This window comes from Borostomias antarcticus (genome assembly GCF_949987555.1).
Source record: "Borostomias antarcticus genome assembly, chromosome: 2".
In the NCBI taxonomy this organism is placed as follows: Eukaryota; Metazoa; Chordata; class Actinopteri; order Stomiiformes; family Stomiidae; genus Borostomias; species Borostomias antarcticus.
In genome coordinates this window covers 3,270,976-3,290,975 of record NC_140235.1, presented here as the reverse complement: position 1 = coordinate 3,290,975, position 20,000 = coordinate 3,270,976, and the positions used below count along the sequence as shown (strand labels likewise).

The 20,000-nt window shown below is 50.1% G+C and overlaps 3 protein-coding genes across 3 annotated transcripts in view; 2 read left to right on the top strand and 1 right to left on the bottom strand.

Moving 5' to 3' along the window:
* Positions 1–3,202, top strand: part of ndnfl (neuron-derived neurotrophic factor, like) — a gene marked incomplete at both ends in the record, with an annotated part of 4,321 nt that extends 1,119 nt beyond the window's left edge. Inside the window, 2 exons of the mRNA XM_084459615.1 lie at positions 106–230; positions 1,752–3,202. Coding sequence (XP_084315741.1) covers positions 106–230; positions 1,752–3,202 — 1,576 coding nt within the window. The remainder of the gene's footprint in view (positions 1–105; positions 231–1,751) is intronic.
* A 2,527-nt stretch (positions 3,203–5,729) lies between these two features.
* Positions 5,730–7,973, top strand: LOC311319516 (dnaJ homolog subfamily C member 9-like; the record flags this gene model as incomplete). Its single annotated transcript, XM_084451074.1, has 5 exons — positions 5,730–5,903; positions 6,323–6,463; positions 6,920–7,174; positions 7,614–7,700; positions 7,863–7,973. The coding sequence occupies 5 exons, from the start codon at positions 5,730–5,732 to the stop codon at positions 7,971–7,973; spliced, it is 768 nt and encodes a 255-aa protein (XP_084307200.1).
* A 1,028-nt stretch (positions 7,974–9,001) lies between these two features.
* fam149b1 (family with sequence similarity 149 member B1) overlaps positions 9,002–20,000 on the bottom strand; it is an 11,598-nt gene continuing 599 nt past the window's right edge. The window contains exons 2-15 of the mRNA XM_084450662.1: positions 19,292–19,408; positions 18,803–18,947; positions 18,165–18,307; positions 17,460–17,609; positions 16,982–17,143; positions 15,314–15,495; positions 15,061–15,203; positions 13,275–13,387; positions 12,344–12,589; positions 11,095–11,218; positions 10,447–10,572; positions 9,781–9,862; positions 9,559–9,696; positions 9,002–9,388 (exon numbers count right to left, since the gene is read on the bottom strand). Coding sequence (XP_084306788.1) covers positions 9,309–9,388; positions 9,559–9,696; positions 9,781–9,862; positions 10,447–10,572; positions 11,095–11,218; positions 12,344–12,589; positions 13,275–13,387; positions 15,061–15,203; positions 15,314–15,495; positions 16,982–17,143; positions 17,460–17,609; positions 18,165–18,307; positions 18,803–18,947; positions 19,292–19,408 — 1,951 coding nt within the window. The 3' untranslated portion in view covers positions 9,002–9,308. The remainder of the gene's footprint in view (positions 9,389–9,558; positions 9,697–9,780; positions 9,863–10,446; positions 10,573–11,094; positions 11,219–12,343; positions 12,590–13,274; positions 13,388–15,060; positions 15,204–15,313; positions 15,496–16,981; positions 17,144–17,459; positions 17,610–18,164; positions 18,308–18,802; positions 18,948–19,291; positions 19,409–20,000) is intronic.

Genomic DNA, 20,000 nt, shown 5'->3' with positions numbered 1-20,000 from the left:
TCTCCCTCTCTCTCTCTCTGTCTATCTCTCTCTCTCTCTCTCTCTATCTCTGTCTATCTCTCTCTCTCTCTCTCTCTCTCTCTCTCTCTCTCTCTCTCTCTCCAGGCTTTACTTTACCCTCAATAAGAAGTCCGTCACGATGTCCGTGACCGTCAGTCCGTGTGACCTGCCTTTCGAGTGGACCCTGGCAGCGCGCACCCTGAAGGACAAAGCCTCGAAGACCTCCCACTGTGAGTGGGAAACACGCCAAACATGCAGCCGAACACCATAAATTCATATCCATTCAGTTCCATTACACCATAATGCAATCGTGCTGGCGCGGCCATTAATGTTGACAAGCTGTGCATTCAAAGGCCTCTTGTCTGGTCATATCTGTCTGCTAGACCCACACCCAGACCCCCCAGATAAATAATAAAGAAACGCATCTATCTTACAATTCTAGCACCCTCCGCCTGGGGATTATTCAAGTTCATCTTATCTTATTTTAACTTTGTATTCTCCTCAGCTACAGAGCAAGAATAGGATGATTTATCTTAATGCCACACAGAATATTTCAGTGCAACAAATATGACAGATGTTTGTGAAGTGTGGTTTTATCTTGCTTACAGAATGCTGATGCTTAGATCGAGAGTGTCTTTGAAATTGCCATTTACAATAATGTATGAGCCCCTAAGAGCCCTTAGGACATCTTTGGAGGAGATGCAAAGAGGGAGAGACTGAAAATACAGTTAAAGGGGTAGTGTGCTATTTTGGATATCATTTTGTCTATCATGAACCTGAAACATAGAGACCATAATTTCACTGATCGTTCCAGTATTGAGCTAGCTGCAGTTTTCTGCAAGCTCTCACTGGGCTACAATTGAAGTCAAAGGGGAATGTGTAAATGCGTTGAAAAACTATGACGAATGTGCTTTTCTGAGACGGGAATCACAGGGTGTAATCTTACCAGTCTCAGTATGCTCTCCTGTGAAATGTAGTGGAATCCGAATATTTTTTGGTGTTTGGCATGACTTGCTCATAGTCCTCCCTGGGAGCAGTGAAAACAAGTGCCAGGGGAATGCTAATGTCCAAGCCATGACAAACTTTTTTTTTTCAGTATTATTATTAATAAAAAATATTCAGATTGCGATAAACACACTGAGACTGGTAAGATTACACCCTGTGATTCCCGTCTCAGAAAAGCACATTTATTATAGTTTTTCAACGCATTTACAGGTGCCCCACTGACTGCCATTGTAGCCCAGTGAGAGGCTGCATGAAAGCTGTAGCTATCTTAATACTGGAACAATCAGTGAAATTATGGTCTCTATATTTCAGGTAGACAGACCACAAATAGGGCTCTATGTCCAAAATACCACACTATCCCTTTAACAGGATACTTTCCATCTTTGTTGTCCTCTACAAAACTCAAAATAGAGCTATCTCATTAAAAACGTATCCAAGAGTTGCATTCATAGAGCATAAAGGATGGAGGTCTAGGTCACACACACACACACACACACACACACACACACACACACACACACACGCACAGACACTCAAAACAAACAGTAAAAAAAACTATTATTGAATGGCATCACTCAACATTCAGTACAACAACCAGCTGTTTGAGGATATAGACATACACATAGATAGTTTACAAACATTTAGAGGCGATATTGCGAAAGAACATATGTACATGTGTTAGTAACGTGTGAGTGTATGAGATGAGATATTCATGAGCGGTATCCATGTTGATCTCATGCGCGCAGGGAGCTCCAAGAAAAGTATGCCAGAGGTGTGGTGGAGGGGACCCGGGACAGAGGCTAAGATACACGCCTACACCGGCAACGCCATGGACACCTACGAGGGTCCTTCCCACGCCGCGGCCTCCATCTACATCCTTAGGCTGCGGCCGAAGGATCAGAGCACCAGGGCCACCGTGTACCTCCACGAGGGCTCCGGTCCCTCGGGGGCCTTCCCGGCGCTCCCGGCCGACCCGCGCGTCCACACCCTGGGCGTGGGGATGACCAGCGTCACCCTCAGCTGGGCCCCCAGCCCCTCCCAGGCCCGGCTGCCCCACGGTCAGCGCGCCTACGGCTACTGCGTCCTGGTCAACCGGCAGCACAACTACCGCAGCCTCTGCTCCGCCCGCGAGGGCGTCCGCAAAGAGAGGGAGAAAGATGAGAAGAGGGAGAAGAAAGAGAAGAAGAAGAAAGTGACCGTGTGGCCGATCCTTAAAGACTGGTGGTGGCAGCAGTGGGACGCCTACCCGGAGCCCCGGTCACCCGCCGCCCTCGCCGACGGGTACGAGGATCTCCCGTGCGCGTGCAAGGGCGCCGAGACCGTGTGCACCGTGTCGGAGCTCCTCCCCGACACCCGGTACTACTTCGACGTGTTCGTGACGGACGGGCGGAACGGCGCTGCCGCCTACGCGGGGACGTTCGCCAGCACGCACGAGGAGGCGCGGCCGGCCGTCACGCCCCTCAGGGAGGGGGAGCTGCGCTGGGTGACCTTCCGCGAAGGGGGCTCCGCCTCGGGGGAGTTCTTCCGCTTCTGGCCCCGGGGCTGGCAGCGGAGCGGGCTGCTGACCCTCCAGGGCTGCGGGGGCGGCCGGAAGATCAGGGTGACCGTGTCCAGCGAGGGCCGGGTGCTGAGCACCCAGGACGTGGGAGAGGAGCTGGCTCAGATCTGGCTCCAGGGAGGCCCCTCGTACCTCATCCACCTGGAGAGGGAGGGGCCCATCGCCCCGGCCTACCAGCAGGCCTCCTCCACCAGCCCCGCCGGGGCCCTGAGGGCCTCGGTGAAGATGCAGACGTCTTCAGCGTACCACCGCCGAGGGATTCCCACGCTGCCCTCCACCCTGCAGATCAAGTCCTTCAACAAGCTGAGGTCCTGCGACACCGTCACCCTGGCATGGATGGGCACAGAGGAGCGCAGCCTTTACTGCGTGTACCGCCGCAGGCTGGGGGCCGAGGAGGACGGCGAGGGGGCCCAGGGAGCCGCCGAGGCCCCCTGCTTGGGGCCCGAGTCTCGGTCCGACACCGAGAGGGTGCTGTGTAAATACTTCCAGGAGCTGAACCCGCGGAGGGCGGTCACCACGGCGGCGATCGGCGGACTGGAGCCCGGGGTGGCGTACGTGTTCGACGTGTATCTGATGAGACGCTGGGGGATCGCGGTGAAGTACGCCAGCAAGACAGTCCGCACCAGGAAGGAATGCTGAACGCCGCCACCCTCTCCGGGATCTCTGTCCTAGTTGACTGGGAGCGGTGTGTTCGGCATGAGCAGCAACAGACTTCGGGGCAGAGACGAGACGGATGAACCATGACAAAGCCATTCTACTACGAGGGAGACTGTTCAGATATGTGGCACGCCCTCCAGACCTGAGAGAAAGCGGGATGACTGTGGACACTTAAGTACCCTCGGGAGGGGGTATGAGAAGCAGGGAGGGGGGGGATCTACACACCAGCAAGTTCACACCATTATACAGTATGCCGTTGTGCTTTCTTGTCGTTTTATTTGAGTCGTTAAAGATGTGCCAGTACTTCTGTGTATGAGACAAAGAGGGATGAAGGGTTTTTTGATGACAGAAGACAGAGGGAGAAAGCAGCAGGGACTGTGCCAAATATGCAACGTAAACAGATGGGGCTGTAATTAGACTGAACAGTGGAGATGTGGAATTTAAAATGTGTCTTTCGTGCTGCATATTGTACATGTGTGAAACACAGACTGGGAAAATGTACAGGCTTCGCGCAGTCGGCGTGTAAAATCTCGTGTTCTGCTTTCGCATGAAGCAGCGGGAATTGAGTTTAGCTTGTCGTTGTGTTTGATGTTTTCTTGTGCTGCTTCGAGTGTACCAATAAAGCAACATCAGGCATCATCTCTTTTACTGACAATGATATATGAGTATCCTTATTTCATTAGTGTGCAACGCTGAAAGCAGTGCAACACATTAGTTCTCTTGCGAACTTATTCTACTTTTCCGTACACTTTTTTCGCCATCTGTTCTCCTCTCACACGTTTAACCGATTTTCACCATTTTAAACTTTTTAGCTGCAACCAGCAGCTCCATAGCTCGCTCTGTTGGTTGGTTGCTCGGTTTTTCTACAAACTTTTCCTGGATACTGTAACTCAAAAAGTCATTGACCCCCCAAAAAATGGTGCTCAGAGAGCACAGACCTCCGCCCCTGAATGCATTCTGAGGCTCTGTGTGTGCAAAAATTGAATGGGTTCTAAATTGGCCCATGCTACACCCCTCCACTGAGTTTCATGAAATGCAGTCCAGTAGATTTTGTGTAATCCTAGTCCAAAATATGAATGGAGATTCGCTGGGGTGGAGGTAAAAATGAATGGAGGTGAATGGGTGGCTGTATTTGGCCGGCTCTGTGGCGCCCCCTCAGGTCACAGCTGGCGGGGGGCAATGCGGTGCACTCTGGGCTCTCCCCCCACACACCCCAGTCCAAACCCTGTGTCTCTAGCACCCCCACACAGGCAGCTGGCTTCGTTCTAATCTTTGTTGTCATCTGTGGATCCGGCTCGTGATTCAGATCTGTTCCAAAATGTAATGGGTTCTAAGGTGGCCCATGATACACCCCTTCACTGAGTTTCATAAAAAATTGGTTTTGGAGTTTTTGCATAATCATAGTCCAAAAAATGAATGGAAGTGAATGGTCGGCCGTGTTTGGGCGGTCCTTGGACCCGACCCGTGCTTCGGATCTGCTCCAAAATGTAATGGGGTTCTAGGTTGGACCATGCTACACCCTTCCATTGAGTTTTGTGAAAATGTGTCCAGTAGTTCTTGCATAATCCTGCTAACAGACAAACACACACACGCATGCCACCGAAAACATTACCTCTCGCTCTGCGCTGTTGCTGGGGCGCCAGGGGCGGAGGTAATCACCATGATTCGTCCATAGGTGGGTTATAGTAACTGATTCAAAACGTACATTTCAAAATGCTGGCATTTCCACACTCTTTGACAAAAACATATGGAACTTGGTACTATTATGTCTTTCCTCATGGGGAACAAATTTCCCTCAAGAATCATTAGGTCCGCAATTATGGATTTTTCTGCAGGTTGAAAATTTGGCAAAACCTATAAAAGGTAACTCCTCATAAACCATAATTCTGATTGGTCTCACTGAATGAGTATAGTCTCCCTAAAAGTCTCCATAAACTCATCTCCCCCTCCCTCTACATTTTTTTTTTAGCTGTGACTAGTAGCTCTATAGCTCGATCTGTCGGTTGATTAGTTAATCGGTTGATCCACAAAAATTGGGTCTTGCTGCAGATGCACACATGAAACTTGAAAGAGGGTAGTTCCAGAAAGTTCAGCATGCACACTTCTTCAGAAAATGTACTTTTTCTAACTGCTAATTATACTCATTAACTGCTATCAATGACCTTGAAGAATATTCTAGAAACCCATCTTCAATCTGGGTATGATATAAAACCATTAACCCCCCACCCGCCCGGGGTAACTGCGGATACAAAACGCGCTACCCCAGTGTCACAGAATATCAACCAATAGGAGCGTACTTTTACGGCGTGACGCGTATTTGCCAGGAAAAGCCAGCGCGCCAAAATTTGTAAACAAAAGACAGCGAAGGTAAGATCACGTGTACGGACCCATCTATCAACAGTTCTGACTCAAAGTGCTACATTTTAATGTTTATAGCTATCTAGTATTTAATTCTAGTAAGTCGCTAGTTGGCTATTAGCGACTGGATATTTATTTCAAGCTGAGAAAGATGGGGCTTCTCGACCGGTGTGAGGAGCTGTTCAGAACCGCCAGCCTGTACGAGGTTCTCGGCATCGCGAAGGAGGCGACCGAGGCGGAGATCCGCCGCAGTTACTACAAAGTGTCCTTGAAAGTCCACCCAGACCGAGCTCCAGAGGACCCGCAGGCTACTGAGAAATTCCAGGTATCAAAATGTCAAGTTGGAGAGCATGCTGCTTAATCATTTGCGCAGGTCTGCTGCAACTCTTGGTTCTTTTAAAACAAGCCTGAAGACTTTTCTTTTTGCCACTGCTTTCTAAGAGGAGCTATGTTTATCAGTATACTGCACTGTAACTTTTATTCCTGTATTCTATTTGTCCTGCTTTTTGTTTAAATGTCTATAATGACTTGCTTTTTGTTTTAATGCTTTTAATTTGTCCTGCCTTTTGTTTTAAATGTCTATAATGTCTTGCTTTTTGTTTTAATGCTTTTAATGTCTCATGTAAAGCACCTTGAATTGCCCTGTGGCTGAAATGTGCTATATAAATAAACTTGCCTTGCCTTGCCATATGCCCTTGTGGATAGCTAGCAGCTACCCTGACTCCTGCTCTCACGTGGTTCCAGGTACTGGGGAGACTGTACGCGGTGTTGACTGACAAGGAGCAGCGGGCTGTGTATGATGAACAAGGACTGGTGGACGAGGAGGGCGACTCGTTCTCTCCGGACCGCAACTGGGAAGAGTCCTGGAGACTGCTCTTCCCTAAGGTAGGTGTTAAGATGAGGCAAACTCTTCCTAGGGTTTAGGGAATAATATTAGCGAAATAAATCTGATCAGTCTTAACATTGTGTGTGTTTGTGTTGACATGAAACGCTCTGAAGAAAAGTAAATGGTAAATGGACTGCACTTATATAGCGCTTTTCCACCTTAGCGGCACTCAAAGCGCTTTACAATGGCCTCTCATTCACTCATTCACACATGCATTCACACACCAATGGCGGTAGCTGCCATGCAAGGTGCTCACCTGCTCATTGGGAGCAATTTGGGGTTAGGTGTCTTGCTCAAGGACACTTCGACATGTGTAAAGTCGGAGCTGGGATTCGAACCAATGACCCTTCGATCACTGAACGACCCGCTCTACCAACTGAGCTACAGCCGCCCCACAAAGGGAACCATACAGCTTGAGTGTAATCTCTCTCTGTCTGCCTGTCTTCCACCACTAGATCACAGTGCAGGACATCCAGGACTTTGAGAGGAAGTACAAGGGCTCGGAGGAGGAGAAACAGGATGTGATGCAGCTGTACGAGCAGCACCAGGGGGACATGGATGCCATCATGGCGTCGGCGCTGTGCTGCTCCCAGGAGGATGAACCCCGGCTCGCTGAGCTCATCCACGCCGCCATCCGGTCCGGCGAGGTCGCCGCCCACCCCGCCTTCACCCAGGAGAACGCCCGGAAGAAAAGAGCGCGCAAACAGAAGGTACTGAGAGGCAATACACACACACACACTCACTCACTCACTCACTCACTCACTCACTCTCACTCACTCACTCTCACTGTCTCTCACACACTCACTCACTCACTCACTCACTCACACTCACTCTCACTCTCACTCACTCACTCACTCACTCACTCACTCACTCACTCACTCACTCACTCTCACTCACTCTCACTCACTCACTCTCACTGTCTCTCACACACTCACTCACTCACTCACTCACTCACTCACTCACTCACTCACTCTCACTCTCACTCACTCACTCACTCACTCACTCACTCACTCACTCACTCACACTCACTCACTCAGTCACTCACTCACACACACTCACACACTCACACACACACACACACACACACACACACACACACACACACACACTCAGGCAAGCAGATATGTAAATGCACTTCAACCCCCCCAGGCTGATGAAGAGAGATCAGAAGCAGAGCAGATGCAGAGAGAGATGGGACTGGGCGCTGAGGATGACAGCCTGGTCATGATGCTACAGGTAAACAAACACTAAATCAACATATATTGACATTATAGATGAGCAAATGTTGACATACCAGCCAGCATTAGCATACAGTGCAATATATTTGACACCTTTTTACATTCAGTGATTGATAGTTACGAGGTTTGAATGCGACGCTGGACTCTGTCCCTCTTTCAGCAAAGGCAGAAATCACGAGAGCAGAACTTCAACTCGTTTCTGTCGGATCTGGAGGCCAAATACTCCAAGACAGGAGGAAAAGCTTCCAAAGGAAGGAAAGGGAAGAAGTGAAGATGTGGGATTCTACTCTGATAACTGTGCACTGTAAACAGGAACGTAAATACATTCCAGTTTTTTTTTTGTGTGTGTTAAAGGTAAACAACCTTGGTAATAATCTAACATGTATGCGCACTCAAAGTATTGATAGCCGCCATACTAAATGAAGCATTTTGTACATCATACCTTCTAATTGATGTGTTCTGAGAAATCATAAAAGCAAAGACATTTATTTCAGTGTCTTTATTGTTTATATAAAATACAAGGGTAAACCTCAATAGGAATTCATCCCAGAACGAGTCTGTGTTTAAGACTTGGGGCCTCGTTTAGAGTCACCTGAAGGGAGACGTGACAGTAAGAGAACTCTGGACTGTGTTGCAGACAGGAACGGTCCTTTCGTAGGATCTCCGTTTCATAACGCCAGATAATCTGTAGATGTCAGAGCCTGTGTGTGTGTGTGTGTGTGTGTGTGCGAGCAGGGGGACGGGATGAAGAGCGTATCTCAAGGAGGAGGGATACGACGCACGGCAGGCGGCTCACGGCTCCTGCCACGCTGCGCGGCGCTAATACATCCCCCGTATTCCTCCTCATGTCTGCTGGGGCTTAGACTAGGCCCTGATCACTGATGAGGCTCGGCGTGAATAGAAAAACCACTCCGCAGAATTTATCCATGAAGTTAGAATTGTGCAGCGGTTGGGTCTGTGTGTCTGTCTGTCTGTGATGGTACTGTACGCTAAGACAGAGCGCCGTCTCGTCACTGTGGGGAGACGAATGTTACTGTCGTTATTATAAATAAAGAATATAAATAAAGCAGCCTGAATGCGTTATCTTTGCAAAGTGCTTGTGTTTTGTCCTCCCCGTCTGGTTAGGATGTATAATTCCCTGCATGTAATCATATCAGTATGGAAAGGAACAGTAAGACCAATGCACAAGACACATTCACATATGTATATACATATATATATCACACATGTCCCAGAACAAACATACATTACATACATACATTACATTACATACATACAGTACATATACAATGTGAGTACAAACATATAAATACATACAGATGGGTGGAGTGTTAGTTTACTGTCTTTGGCAGCCATGTACGGGGGAGTGTCAACATCCAAAAATAGGGCTCTAGAAAACAAGGAAAAACTAAAGTACAATCTCTGAACAGTGTGTTGTATAAAAGTTACGGCTGCTGCTGTTGCTGTATAAAGTGTTGTTTGAGGAGAACGGCACAGGTGAGAGTCCCAGGCCTTGAGCTGGGCCGAGGCCAGTCCGTCTGTGACTTGAGGGGGTTCTGAGGGGGGTTGTCGATTGGGAGGGAGAAAGCGTTGGTGCTGGATGGAGCTACAAGCCGGGTCTTCCCCGAGATGTGACGCCCCCCCGGCCGTAGGCGCGAGCTGGGACTGACGCCGGCGCGGGGAGGGCTGGGAAGACGAGGTGAGGGAGGGAGGAAGAAAACCGTTAACGTGCATACCGGTCGTTAACATGCAAATCACCTGTGAAGATAACGACCCTCTTAACGACTAGGTCACGTGACCGCCTCTCGTTAAGATCCGTAATTTACCGCAACACATTTAACGATTTCCCTGCTGACCTGCGGGAGGGGGCTCTGCGTCTGGCTCCTCTTCGTCCTCGATGGGGGAGTGTCCGAGGGGGTGGTGGGTGAAGGAGTCCAGGAAGGAGGAGCTGCTGATGCCCAGACTGACGCCGGTCACACCGATGTCAAGGGAGTCTGGCAGGAAGAGGTGGAGGTCATTACACGAAGATACTCTCAACTGCTCCAGATCACTTTTAGGGAGGCGTACAGGGTGCCCACCTGTGCCCACGGACGCCCTGCCGGGTCGTCCCTGCCCGATGTTGTCCAGCACGGTGAAGGACCGGCGGTAAGGGGTGTCCGACTGAAAGCAAACCCCGGGGGTTCAGACACACATGACGCAGCATAGCAGTTTATGGTATATTCGCTTTATTCACTTCAGCCGCCATATTGGTCAAGTCTGACGTAATTGGTGGGGCGAATGCGGAAGTGTCCGTTGACACTTAAAGGTTCACAATAAAAACACTTCAAGAACGAAAATAGTACAAAATAACAGGATGAATACACCATCGATACACTACTCCGATTGTTTTTCACTGCCATAGTTTTTGCGTTTGGAAATACATGGAAGTGAATGAGCCAGTTAGCTGCATTCACTTCCATGTATTTCCAAACGCGAAAACAACGGCAGTGAAAAACAATCGGAGTCTGGTGATGATGAGTTTGTAACCCCGATAGTGTATTCAGCCTGTTATTTTGACTATTTGGGTTCTTGAAGTGGTGTTTTTATAGTGAACTTTTACGATTTGAGTCAACAGGCACTTCCGCGTTCGTCCCACCAATCACGTCAGACTGACCAATATGGCCGCCGCCTGAATAAAGCGAACAGCGCGGTGACTCAGCGCGGTGACTCCGGTGACTCAGCGAGGCTGCGCTCCAGACTCCTACCCTGTAGGTGTGTGTGGTGTTGGGCCGTGAGAACACGTCTAGCAGATGATGGCGATCGCGAGGAAGTAAGCTGCCCGCTTCGTCTGTGACGGCGCTGTGGGCGCGGCTGGATGGGCCTCTCTGGCGCTACACAGACACACACACACACACACGCGTTCACACACACGCACACACGCACGCGCACACACACGAGCACAAACGCCCACAGACAGGTACATGTACACACAAAGAGAAAGATGCAGATATGCCATTAACATCACTACACAGGTGTGACCAAGCGCTGGTTTTATCTACTGTGTGTACGGAGGTGAACCTGTATGGGTTTTGAGTGAGTGCGTGCGTATGTGTGTGTGTGTGTACCTGTGTGTGTTTTGAGTGCTGTCCAGAGTGCGTGGGTATGTGTGTGTGTGTGTGTGTGTAACAGTGTGTGTTTTGAGTGCTATCCAGAGAGTGTGCCTGAGTGTGTGTGTGTACCAGTGTGTGTTTTGAGTGATCATCCAGAGAGTGTGTGTGTGTGTACCAGAGTGTGTTTTGAGTGCTGTCCAGGGTGTGTGTGTGTGCGTGCGTGCGTGTGTGTGTGTGTGTGTGTACCAGAGTGTGTTTGGAGTGCTGTCCAGGGTGTGTGTGTGTGCGTGCGTGTGTGTGTACCAGAGTGTGTTTGGAGTGCTGTCCAGGGTGTGAGGGCTCTGCGTCTCCTGTGCCGATGGGGGGGAGGAGCGTGTTTCTGCTCAGCGGAACCAACGGGGAGGTCAGACGGTCACTGGCCGTCGGTCTGGAGAGAGAGGGAGGGACACACACACACACACACACACACACACCAACAGACAGACAGACACACATGCACACATGCACACACACACACACACACACACACACACACACACACACACACACACACACAAAGACATCCACAGACACACACACAGGATGAGAATGTAAAAAGAGAGCCATACACACCTCTGATGTGTGACACACACCTCACACACCAAAGCAGAAAACCCCATCCATAGGTACAACACTCACAGGTCTTTAAACAGAGTTCGCCTCAAACGATTCCCACTGCTCATGAGGGTTAGCGCCCCTCCCCACCCAATCAGACGACATTTCTTCTTCTCACTCGCGGTTCACAACAAGTTCACCCCTCAATAATCCCACCCGCCCCCTCAAAGCCCCTCCCCCCCTGGATCTCCCTGAGCAGACGAACGCCGCCAGGCAGATCGCTCTCAAAGTGATGTCTCTCTGCACACTGACGCTTTCATCATTGTATGATGTTGTTGTGTAATTTATGTAATTGCTTTAAATTTTTATTTTTTACCAAAGCCTGACTAGGGACTGGGGTTGCAAATTAGCCAATTGGCTAGAAGCCTTTCATGCAACACATTTATTACGACAACATGTGCGCTGCATTGTCCCTAACAAATAAACTCTACTCTACTCTAATACAATCTACTAACACTGCAATCACTAATCAGTTAGGTGGGTTTAGGATGAGTGTGGTTGTGTGACTGGACGTGCTGCTATGACTGATGAATGGGAAAGAGTGAGTGTCTTAATGTAATGCTAAGTCATCTGTATTGTACTTTGTTTACTTATTATGTCTGTTGCTTTTATCTGTTACCTGTTTACAGGGACTGCAGATGCAAATTAGCCTAAGGCTAACTCTGGTGCGATGCATCAAATGTTTTTACATTTATGTTTTAATTGCACATGGTCCCTTCCAAATAAAATTGAAATAAAATTTATTTTTATTTTTATTTTTATTTTTTTAAATCGATAAATAAATAAAAATCCTACAGCAGAGACAGGAAAGGTACAGAGAGAAGAGGGAGAGAAAGAGGGGAAGAGGGAGGGAGGAGAAGAGCGTGACGGAGGGGAACGGACAGGGATCCGGACTCACAGGCGCGTCCCGCGGATGACCTCGTCCATGGAGCCGGCGGCGCTGGGCTGGGCGAGGCCGGGGGCCAGGGGGAAGAGGCCGGGGGCCAGGGGGAGGAGGCCGCGCGGGGGCGGGTTCCTGCGACGCGCCGACTGGGGCGGGCGGGACAGGGAGGAGGAGCTCTGCTCCAGGGCCCGGCGGGGGCGGGGCTTGCTGGAGGGCGCCACGCTGGAACCCGGTCTGTGGGGAACCCTCTCCTCTGGATCCCTTCAAGATGGACGGGGCGTTAGTGGAGCGATGTCATTTATACTTTCATCATTTTAATATTTTAATAAATATTAATTTATATTATATAATCAAATGTATAATTCACCACACCTCAACAGAGGTGAGAAAGACTGGAGCTGGTCGATTACTGCTGGAAAATACTGTACTGTCAAATACTTGGGGTGCACTTGATTTATCTTACCCAGTACGATGAAACCAATGCATCGGTCCTGTACGTGCCAATTGTGAGGCGTATCAAACGCACCTTGATTACTTTCAAAAACTTTCAAGTACACTGATCTATGGAATTAGACCAAGGTCTGGGGTCAGCCTGCTTGTGGTCTAGCCTTAGAAGTCTCTTGTCCAGTGCTTCAGCGTTTAAGACTGTGGTCAGTTAGGGGGGGTGGGGCTTGTGGTGAGTGTTTAAGACTGTGGTCAGTTAGGGGGGGGGGGGCTTGTGGTGAGAGTTTAAGACTGTGGTCAGTTAGGTGGGGGTGGGGCTTGTGGTGAGAGTTTAAGACTGTGGTCAGTTAGGTGGGGGGGGGCTTGTGGTGAGTGTTTAAGACTGTGGTCAGTTAGGGGGGGGTGGGGCTTGTGGTGAGTGTTTAAGACTGTGGTCAGTTAGGGGGGGGGGGGGGGGGGGGGCTTGTGGTCAGTGTTTCAAGCTGTCGGCGTGTTTCCTTACTGGCTCCTGTCCAGAGCTCCCAGGTTCCTCTGCTGCAGGGGGATCCCGTGGATCACGATGAGGTCATTCAGGTTGTGGTGGGTCCCCGCTGACCCCACTGGCACCCTACTGGACTGTAGGAAGAGAGAGAGGGAGGGAGGGAGGGAGGGAGGGAGGGAGGGAGGGAGGGAGGGAGGGAGGAGAGAAAGAGTGTGGGAGGGAGTAAGGAGGGTGAGAGGAAGAGAGAGAAGGAGGGAGGGAGGGAGGGAGGGAGGGAGGGAGGGAGGGAGGGAGGGAGGGAGGGAGGAGAGAGAGTGTGGAAGGGAGTAAGGAGGGTGAGAGGAAGAGAGAGAAGGAGGGAGGGAGGGAGGGAGGGAGGGAGGGAGGAGAGACAGAGTGTGGGAGGGAGTAAGGAGGGTGAGAGGAAGAGAGAGAAGGAGGGAGGGAGGGAAGGAGGGAGGGAGGAGAGACAGAGTGTGGGAGGGAGTAAGGAGGGTGAGAGGAAGAGAGAGAAGGAGGGAGGGAGGGAGGGAGGGAGGGAGGGAGGGAGGGAGGGAGGGAGGGAGGAGAGACAGAGTGTGGGAGGGAGTAAGGAGGGTGAGAGGAAGAGAGAGAGAGAGGGAGGGAGGGAGGAGGAGGATGAGAGAAAGTAAGGAGGGAGGGGGATAAATGAAAAAGAGGGTCAGACTTAGCCTACATGGTAAACACAGCAATGTACAAAAGGCAGTGACCTAACATCAAGGTCAGTGACCTAAAAAATGAGCATTCTGCGGTATGGCACATGCTACGAAGTCAGGAAAAATCAAATATCTAACAACTCTCAGACCACCACCCACCTGAGACAAACACACACACACACACACACACACGCGCAACTCAACAGGTCACCTTCATAAAAACTATCCCAGCATTCAAAGAAAAAAATCGGCGGAAGTCGTAAAGGAAAACTTGACGGTTGGCGAGGAACACGTTTTTCAAAACAGGCACAAGCGCATTCAGTGCGGAGCGAAGAGGAACATGCCGCGACCGGAGGGGAGGGGCGCGCCCGGGGCGCCACCTCTCTGACCGCTCCGGCAGAGTAACAGCACATACACTGGGCGGGGTTCTCTGCCTTTTGGGTTTCCGTCTGGACTTGTGCTTTGAGCCTCTCGACTTAGCGAGCTTTGGGAAAAGAAAAGATCGAACGGAGAGAAGGAAGGAGGAGGGGAGGGGTGGAGCGAGGCGGAGAGAGAGAGAGAGGATTGGGTGGGACAGGGGGGGGCGGTGCAGACGAAAGGAGCAGAGCAGAGGACAGGAGAGAGGAAGAGAAGAGAAGAAAGACAAGATGGTACAGGTTAATGACCCGGCAGCATTGAAACAGAGACAGAGGAACTAGAGGCGGGGCTGTGAACGGCAGCAGCCTATGAGTGAGCAGATCAGAAGCGCGGGGGGGGGGAGGGGGGCACACGTGTTCTCGGTTACGACTGAGAAACGCCCGCGGACTCTTAAACCCAAAGCGAGTGATTTATGACAGATGAACGCCGCGTGGAATTTAAAATTCCACCGTTTTCAACGCGGTACGCGGCCGGCTGTGCGCACTGCGTCATAATCGGCGCCCGATAGCACCTGCTCTGGGCCGTAGAGCGCTACACGCACTTGAAAAGCCTAAACTGTCTACGATCCAGTATTTATTTATTGGATTTTCTCCAAAACATACCATCAGAACAATCTGAAGGTTGTATAAGGTTTTGTGTTGGGAGTCTCCATCCTGGTCCATCCAAACCCACCCTAACCCCCCTCCCCTCCCCCACTCCGGGGGGCTACTGACCTGGGGCAGCAGGCCGGCGGTCAGCTGGGGCATCCTGGTCTGGCCCAGCCGGGGCAGCAGCGTGGGCAGGGTGGACAGAAGCAGGAAGGGGTTCCGTGCGTCCGGCTGGGCTGGACTCAAGCTCACCGAGTTCTTCTCGTCGTCTGTTCACGAGGGGGTAGAACGATTCCCGGGAGATTGAGCGTGTGGACGAAACCAAAAGAATGACACAAAGGAATAGTTTCAACAGCGTCATCGTCCCCCCCCCCCCCACCTGAGACACAGCCCTCCCAGTGCCGGCGCACCAGCTCCTCCATCCAGCCGACCAGCTCGCGCCACACGTCGTCGAAGAGGAGGTCCAGCACGGCCTGGCGCCGGCAGCGGCAGGGGGACACCGGGGGCAGGCAGTGGCGCTGACGGGCCGGGTCGGCGTGTTCTCGCTCCCACTCCTCGTCCCTGCGCGGGACACATCATCGGGAGAGGGGGTGACCGGAGGCTCACGCAGCCGCCGCCGCGACAAAGCCCGTCCGGGTGCCAGGATGTGTGCCGGTGATGTCATCGGAATGTCGTTGCAACACGGATGTGTGATTCTAGAATTCGGAACATTCCTGACATTTCTCTCTCGCTGTAGCTTGTAGAGTTGTAATATTGCACACACATTTGGTTTAATAATGTACTATATTTAGCTACACCATACAGTGCATGTGTAGGGTCACCTTTCATATTCAATTTGCAATTGTTTATATTAGGAATGTTTTTCGAAAAGCTGAAAAAACGCATCATTTTTAGGCTAAAGTCCACATAACAGCTACCTCGTTAGCAAACTAGCTAACACTGAGATGTTCAATTGTATTGAACAATTGATGTAGATGTTCTCTGTAAAGCGCATTGTGTTGCCTCTGGGTATGAAATGCGCTATACAAATAAAGCTTTGATTGATTGATTGATTGAATTCTATCGACATATTTTTCATTAAAATGAATTAGAAATATCAAATATTGGACATTATAGGTTTATTGACATCAGTTACAAAAATGGTCATGAAATGCCGACATCACTTCCGACACCGACATCACTTCCTATTCACCTAGCTAGTTACTTCCAAATAAATCTAGCATAATGTAAAATCTAAAACAATATAAGGACAGTATAAAAGAAAATGATATAAGTGTTATCTGATATAGTAGTGATCTTGTCTCTGGTAAATCACGATTCTGTGGTAAAGCAAACTTGCACTACTATGGAATGCTAGCGTCGTTTTAATTTTGGGTCGTTTTAATTTTGTCTCGTTTTAATTTAGTCTCGTGTTGTATTGCCTGATTTTAATTTATTACTGTAAAGCACTCTGTGCATCCGTGCTGTGAAGAGCGCTATATAAATAAAGCTTACTTACTTACTTACTAGCACTTCACGTTGGTATAACGACATTCCGATTACATCACCCAACATTTTGGCATGACACCGCCACCAGTAGAGGAGGACAGTGAGTAAGTCCCGTCTCGTCCTGCACCCTGTCCAACGCTGTCTCCATGTTATTCATCACCACCGAAAGCAAATCCCTAGTATGTTGAAAAACTGCATGGAAATAAAACAAATTCTGATTTTGAAGGAGACAGACACAGACAGACAGACAGACAGACAGACAGACAGACTGACTGACTGACTGACTGACTGACTGACTGACTGACTGACTGACACAGACTGACATGACAAAGGCATGAAGACACGGTGGACAGAAAAATAGACAAACAAATGTGAAAGGCAGAGAGATATAAGACACAGACAGACAGACAGACAGACAGACAGACAGACAGACAGACAGACAGACAGACAGACAGACAGACAGACAGACAGACGGAAACAGATGTGACCAATATACAGACAGAGACAATCCGATATGACAGACGAGACAGGGGTGAACGCAAGTTAGCAGAAGACTCACAGATCTCTGCAGTCATAGGCCAGATACTCCTCCATCAGTCCCTCTGCCTCAATCAGCCTGGGCCTGTCATGACCAGGCGGGCCACAGGGGGCGCCAGGGGGGGGTTCTGTCTCTACCGCACATGGCCTGGACAACACCGCTCTCCTGCCTTGCACACACAGCCTGGCATACACACGCGCGCGCACACACACACACACGCACACACACACACCACACACACACACACACACACATCACACACACACTCACACACACACACAAACACACACACACACACACAAAATAATATTAGAAAATCCCCTATCGTCAGTCAATCAGAGGTAGAATTAGGCCTAGGGCAAATTGTACGCGAGCAGAGCCGACTTGGTTGACTCCTCTCTGACAACCGCACTCTATGTAGGTCAGAAAGCACGGAGCAAGCACGCCAGGCCATCCATAATTGATGCGCTAAGGGTAGCGGTCGTGGCTCAGTGCTCACTCTGGGCCCGGCTTGTCCTTGTCCGGGGGCCTGCTCTCCCCGCTCGCCGCCGCTGCCGCCGCGCCGGGGCTGGGGGCGGCGCCCTTCCCCGAGGTGGCGTGCCACTGGAATCCCTCGTCGCTGGGACACACCAGCTGGGTACCCAGAATCCTGTGGGGCAAAGACGGGGCCCACAGGGCGGAGCCTGGGATCAAACGGCGGTCGATGTCCTGATCGACTGAACTGACAGGAACGTTCATGAGACGAAACTCTCTCTCTGCGGCCAATGTCACCTCAAACTAGCCAGCTCAGTAAACACTTTTAAATCTCTTTTAAAAACCCATTTCTATAAAATGGCTTCTTGCACTTTGTAATGATTCTATGCCAGATGCTTCTGGTTTATTCTCCTTTATCGATGTCTGTGGTTCTTTTATCGTTTCATAATCTATATGCTGTTTTTAGTATGTTTACTGGATTTAACTCTGTAAAAGCCCCTTGTAACTATGTTAAGAAAGGCACTATACAAATAAAGTTATTATTATTATCTCACTGTTGACAGAGGTCTGCCTGTGGGATGTGAGCTAAAGTGAACGGGGCCCTAGGGTTTTAGGGGGAAAGAGTTTTAAAATGGTGGCTACTGCGTGGTTGCAACGGTAGTCCTGTTCTGTCTGTGAAGGGGTGAGAGAGGAGGGTCAGGGGTCGTGGGTGAGGGGGGCGTGGCCGTACCGTAGGTGGGTGAACCTGGAGGCCCACTGCTTACACTCGTCCTGCAGGCCCCGCTGCTGCGCCCCGCCCCGCCCCTCGTACAGCTCCTCATCAATCTCCTCGAACATCTGCTGCACCTGCCGCGACGCCGCCTTGTCGAACTCCTGAGGGATCATGAAAGAGAATGAATGAGAGAGAGAGAGAAAGAGAGAGAGAGAGAGAGAGAGAGAGAGAGAGAGGGGGGGGCAGTGTTGATGCATATACACAGCGTCGCAGCATAGCTTTGCTTTTCAAGCTACTCATCAATTATTGGAAGCACGTTGCTTAGCTTTGTTTATTTCACAGCAGGCTATGGCGTCCATGATGATGAGCTCTTACTGCTCCCTGGTGACTGTGTGTGTGTGTGTGTGTGTGTGTGTGTGTGTGTGTGTAGCAGCGTATACATGGCTTTTGTGTTTGGACTGTGTATGTGTGTGTATGTGTGTCTGTGTAAGAGTGAGTGTTTTGAGGGGCGTTCTGAGGACACGGTTATGCGTGTCCATAAATCATTGAGTTTCAGAAAAGTTTTCGAAGACTGGAACTATCTAGAAAGTTTGACTCATGACATGGTAACAGAGCAATACGCTGTGGGGCTGACCCACACCGACGGGGGGACTCACATCGTAGCCCCAGGAGAAGACCGAGCTTCTCTCCGTGGAGACCCCTGTGCCCGTGTAACTGTGGATCCCCGACCACGACCTCGTGGTGTCTCCCGTGGTTACCGTCGGACAGTCTGATTGGCCGGAGGCGGCGGACGTCTCCGAGCTGGAGAGGGGGCAGAGTGTTTCTCATAAAGGAAGAGTGACCAGGTTCTCCTTGGGAATTAAAAAGGCCTCAGTCTAATATAATCTAATCGAATCACATTGACAGTCTTGAGACCGGTGTTACTCCACACTGCTTATGGTCGTAAACAAGATCACAGTGTCAGGTGAGGTGAGGCCATCTCTCTGGCTATCAAAAGGACTGCATGGTTTCCTTCCTTTATCAGCACGAATAGGACATGTGATATCAAGCCTTGCTTTTACCTATGACTAGTTGAGGATATGGTTTCAATGGTCCAAGGCTCAGCCCCAATCCCAGGCCCCAGAACCCAGAAAGACAGGTCGTACCTGTTGTAGGTGTACACAGCCTCGTGGAGGTCATGGAGGAAGCGCTGCGGGGCCAGTTCATCGTCTGCCTCTTCTGGGAGAGGGTGGTGGTCTAGGCTGCTTCGGGATAAGCCACGACTTTGATATAGAGAGGCCATACACATCAATCATTTATGATTAGCACCGATACCAAGGTGAGATAGTCGTTATTGGACAGGACACTGACACATGGAAATGAAAAAGACAGCATGTTGTGGTGGTTAAGGTGTGGGGAACACAGGCACACATTTCAGCATTGAAAAACATTCAGTTGTGTCGCACCCATCTGTAAGAGAGCTGACCTTGGGCAGACTGATGGACTGTCACGAATGCAATCAATGTACTCTCGCGTTACAGTCACCCGATCACGGGCTACGTGCACGACTGACCAAGTAGTTGATCGCCAATCTTGATTACTACAAGCTATAGCTCCAATAACAGATCATGGGTCCACATACCTAGCTAATATTGCCCTGCGGCAGTCCTTATCTGGAACAAACTTCCAGAAAACTGCAGGTCTGCTGCAACTCTTGGTTCTTTTAAAACAAGCCTGAAGCCTTTTCTTTTTGCCACTGCTTTCTAAGAGGAGCTATGTTTATCAGTATACTGCACTGTAACTTTTATTCCTGTATTCTATTTGTCCTGCTTTTTGTTTAAATGTCTATAATGACTTGCTTTTTCTTTTAATGCT